We start from the raw sequence: 5048 nt of genomic DNA on the forward strand, positions 1-5048 counted from the left end.
ATTGTTGTTTGGCGGGTCCGGGCTGGGGATTCGAACCCGCCACCTTAGGTGTACGTGGCTGGCGCCTTAGCCGGTTGAGCTATAGGCGCCGAGCCGTTTAACACAGTTCTTAACACTGGCTTCTTACCACTTATGTGAACACTTCTGGAGTTCACATAGCCTCACAGTAATAATTTTGTTTCATTGTATATTGTTAATGACTGTAAACTGTTCAATAAGGGATTGTTTTCTGAAAAAAACTCTTTTCTGAAAACAATCCCTTATTAAACAGTTTACAGTCATTAACAATATACATCAATTCAATAGCATCTACCCTCTAGGAGTCCCACGGTGTTTCTTTCCTTTATCCTGTAGGACAATGTGAAAGCTCACACCACTGACTTTCTCTTTATTCTCTAAGGCCATAAGCATCACCAATCATGTAACACTCTAGCTCAGCTACCCATTGGTGATAGCTATACCTGATGTATAAATCATTTGAGTAGATGGTTACTAAGAGAACAAGAAATAAGATGCCTTGGTTCAAATATTGAGTAACTAGAGTTTAATTCCAAGAGTCAGTTCTATTTTTTTCATTATAAAGAGTTCAGCCATATTCTGAGTTGAAGGTGTCTGTGGGCTAACCTGATAACCTAACCAACATATGCCAAGTTCCAAACAATTACTTTAGGAGCCAGGCACAGTGGTACATGTCTGTAGTCTTAGCTAACTTGGAAGCTGAGGCAGGGAGACCTTTCAAGACCAGGAGTTTGAAGTTGCAGTAAGCTATGATCATGCCACTGCACTCCAGCTTGACCAACAAAAAGACGCTCCCTGCTCAAGTAAATAAATACATATACTCTCATAACATGTACTCACATGTTGCCAAAATTTCCTAGTTCTAGATCTCAGATTAGAATTTTCTTTGAGTTTACTGGTTCAATGACTTGAAATGTTATATTTGACAGATGACTGTAGAGTTTGGTAAACTGTACAAAATGACAACCAAAATCCTAATGGACAACTCTATAATAAGCAATGCTGTAGCTTAATACCAACATAGTTACTATTACAGTATAATGAAACTTTTATATACACAAAAATACATTAAAATCCACATGGCAAAGGAAAATACTTACAGAAATAAATACAAGATCAGCTTCTTTGATGGCATCATCAATATTGGTAGAAAAAAATAGATTTTTTCCTCGGCAAGATTCTACCACTTCTTTTAGTCCTGGCTAGAAAGAAAAGAAAAAAGGAATTGTACATGCAGTTCACCAGTAATATGAAATAACCTAATACGTAGTACTGAATTACATTTGTTAAAGGGAAAAGTTATATTGTAATTTAAAGGTCTATGTTGTTCTCAGCACTTCTGTGGAAGAGTCAAGGGTCATATACTAAAGGCCATAAGTGTACATTATATAACACTACTAAATCAAGCAAAATTGAACTTGTCACAATCAGAGCAATCACTCATTTTAATGCTTTGTCATTGTTTACCATGTGCCTATTTCATAAGTTAACTATTAACTCTGAGTATCAACCCAATTTTCAGAAAATTCAAGGCCCTTGTGTGATTTCAAGCAAACATATGATTTGCACTGTCATTATGATTGCAGATTTTTGTTGTTGTTGTTGCAGTTTGGCCAGGGCTGGGTTTAAACCTGCCACCCTCGGTATATGGGGCTCTCTGAGCCACAGGCACCACCCCTGATTGCAGATTTTTACACTTTATTCAGGCCATAAAATTATCTGTGAAAGGCAACATTTATACATAACCAAATGTATATTCTGAGTCTTACTATAAGACATCCTTTTATTGTAAAATTTTTTATTACTTTTTCTCATTCAATTAAATAAGAGATATATTTATGTCAAGAATACTTAGGGGGGTTTGTGAGCTATGATGAGGTCATGACACTCTAGCCCAGGCTCATACCTATAATCCTAGCACTCTGGGAGGCTGGCAGATTGCTTGAGCTCAGGAGTTTGAGACCAGCCTGAGCAGGAGCAAGACCCCCATCTCTCCTAAAAATAGAAAAACCAGCTGTGAGTTGTGGCAGGTACTTGTAATCCTATCTACTTGGGAGGCTGAGGCAAGAGGATTGCTTTAGCCCAAGAGTTTGAGGTTGCTATGAGCTAGGTTACCATAGCACTCTACCCAGGGCAACAAAGTGGTGAGACTCTGTCTCAAAAAAAAAGAATACTTAGGGAGGGGTACAATGTCACTTAGCAAGTATTCTTGCAGAAAAATAAAAATAAAGCCTAAATCTGATTTGACATCTCCTCTGAAGTAAAGGATACAGGAAAATAAGTTTAGAAACCTCAAGGATACTTAATCAGCAAAACCCAGGCTTGGTATGGTTTGGTAGAAGGATCACTGGAGCCCAGGAGTTTGACACCAGCCTGGACAATATACTAAGACCCCGTCTCTACAAAAAAAATATGAAAATTAAGTGGGCGTGGCAGCACGCACCCATATTCCTAACTACTCAGAAAGCTGAAGCTGGAGGATTGCTTGAGCCCAGGAGTTTGAGGCTGCAATGAGCTATGATCACACCCCTGCACTTCAGCTTGGTGACAGATCAAGATCTTTCTCAAATAAAAATCAGCAAAATCCAGACTGAAAATTTTTATAGGATAAAGAAATTGGTTTCTGGGCAGTGCCTGTGGCTCAAAGGAGGAGGGCGCCGGCTCCACATGCCAGAGGTGGTGGGTTCAAACACAGCCCTAGTCAAAAACTGCAAAAAAAAGAAAAAAAATTGGTTTCTTCAACCAAGAAACTGAAAAGAAAAAAAGAGAAAGAAGGGGGAGATCAAACTATTGTGGGCTTAAAAAACACTTAAGTGATATTGATCTATTGTAATGTATGGATCTTACTTAGATCCTGATTCAAATTAACTGTGGGGAGAAGAACACATATAAGAATTCCTGATAGAAATTTTTGTTAAGTTTTTTAATAGTGATATGGTGATGTGCTGTGTTTAAAATAGAATTATCTTTTAGAGATACACAATGAACTGTTTATGGATGAAATTATAAATATTGAAAATGGTGATAGATAGTAGTAGGGACTGGTCGTGCTGCTAACTGTTGAAACAAGGTGATGGGTACATGAAGATTCATTATACCATTATCTCTGCTTGTCTTAACTGTTTGAAATCTTCCATAATAAAAAGCAAAAACAAAACAGACCCAAGCCACTGAAACTTACTCTTCTTGGGGGAGAAGCTTCAAACAATATCCTCAATATTGTGGCTATTTAGAAAACTACCTACATAGCAAAATGAAAGCCACTCAGGGACCACAGGTCTAGAATTATATCCAGAAGCAATTCCTGTTTCTTCATGGTTCTGAGGTTTTTTTAATATAACCAACTGGAGGAAGGAAACATAAACATAAATTCAAATTTCCATTAGTTTGACTAAAAAATAAAGTGTGCAAAATACACAAACTACTACAACCACAAATACGATGTCATCAATCACACTAACAGGGTTCCTTGTTATTTTCATTGGGCTCTAAAAAATGAGAGAAAAGATTACAAAGTTGGCGTTTACAGAGAACAAGATTTAATTTATTCTTATATGTGATCTCTCTCTCTATAGAGAGAGAGAGTTTCAGGTTGCTGGTGAGCTAGTTTGATGCCACATTACTCTAGCTTGGTCAACAGAGTGAGACTCACTCCACTGCCTAGCCTGGAAGGCACAATCACAAATCACTGCAGCTTCAAACTCCTGGGTATAGGCACTCCTCCTGACTCTCCTAAGAGAGTCTGGCTAATAATCTCCTACTATTTAAATCAAAGTAACTAAAACCAGACCAATGCAGAATTTATATAAGATCTCAAAATGAAGTTACATAATTCTACTAAAATCAGTAAGTTATCTGCAGATCTTTAAAACTGATGCAGAAGCAGTTAAATACAGGTTTTAAGGCCAGGGACAGTGGCCTCATGCCTATAATCCTAGCACTTGGGGAGGCCAAGGCAGGCGGATTGCCTGAGCTCACAAGTTCAAGACCAGCCAGAGCAAAACCCCCTCTCTAAAAATAGCCAGGCACTGGGACAGACGCCTGTTGTCCCAGCTACCAGTGAGGCTGAGGCAAGAGAATCAATCACTTGAGCCCCACAGTTTGAGGTTGCTGTGAGCTATGATGCCACCAGCACTCTACCGAGAGAGACAAAATGAGACTCAGTCTCAAAAAATAAATAAATAAATAAATAAATAAATAAAATAATAATAATATAGGTTCTGGGCAGTGCCTGTGGCTCAAAGGAGTAAGGTGCCAGCCCCATATGCCAGAGGTGCTGGGTTCAAACCTGGCCCCGGCCAAAAACTGCAAAAAAAAAAGGGCAGCACCTGTGGCTCAGTGAGTAGGGCGCCAGCCCCATATACCAAGGGTGGCAGGTTCAAATCCGACCCTGGCCAAACTACAACAAAAATATAGCTGGGCGTCGTGGCGAGCGCCTATAGTCCTAGCTACTCAGGAGGCTGAAACAAGAGAATCACCTAAGCCCAGGAATTGGGAGGCTGCTTAGAGCTGTGTGACACTGCCACGGCACTCTACCGAGGGCGATAAAGTGAAACTCTGTCTCTAAAAAAAAAAAATAATAATAATAATATACATTCTATCTCCTATTAGAGTCATTATGTAATTACCGAAATTGGTATTTAGAATTTATATCAGACTTTTAGGGACGAACTCAAATGCTTTCACATTTGAGAGGGTAAAATTATCTCTAAATTTACTTGGAAAAAAAAAATACCACAGAAAATTATCCATAAAAAAAAATAGTAGTTGCCAGGCACGGTGGCTCATGCCTATAATCCCAGCACTTTGGGAGGCTGAGGTGTGCAGATCGCCTGAGTTCACAAGTTCAAGACCAGCCGGAGTAAGAATTAGACCCGTCTCTAAAAATAGCCAGGCATTATGGTGGGCACCTATAGTCCCAGATACTCGGGAGACTGAGGTAAGAGATTTGCTTTAAGTCCAAGAGTTTGAGGGTGCTGTGAGCTCTGACACCAGGGCACTCTACCTGAGGCGACAAAGTGAGACTCTGT

The 5048-nt window shown here is 39.3% G+C and overlaps 1 protein-coding gene across 1 annotated transcript in view; it reads right to left on the reverse strand.

Moving 5' to 3' along the window:
• The window catches only part of UGDH (UDP-glucose 6-dehydrogenase), a 40570-nt gene that overhangs the window by 25754 nt on the left and 9768 nt on the right, over positions 1–5048 (reverse strand). The window contains exon 3 of the mRNA XM_023519628.1: positions 1119–1220. Coding sequence (XP_023375396.1) covers positions 1119–1220 — 102 coding nt within the window. The remainder of the gene's footprint in view (positions 1–1118; positions 1221–5048) is intronic.

The sequence above is a fragment of the Otolemur garnettii genome, unplaced genomic scaffold, assembly GCF_000181295.1.
Source record: "Otolemur garnettii isolate 467f Iridium unplaced genomic scaffold, OtoGar3 scaffold00181, whole genome shotgun sequence".
Lineage (NCBI taxonomy): Eukaryota > Metazoa > Chordata > Mammalia > Primates > Galagidae > Otolemur > Otolemur garnettii.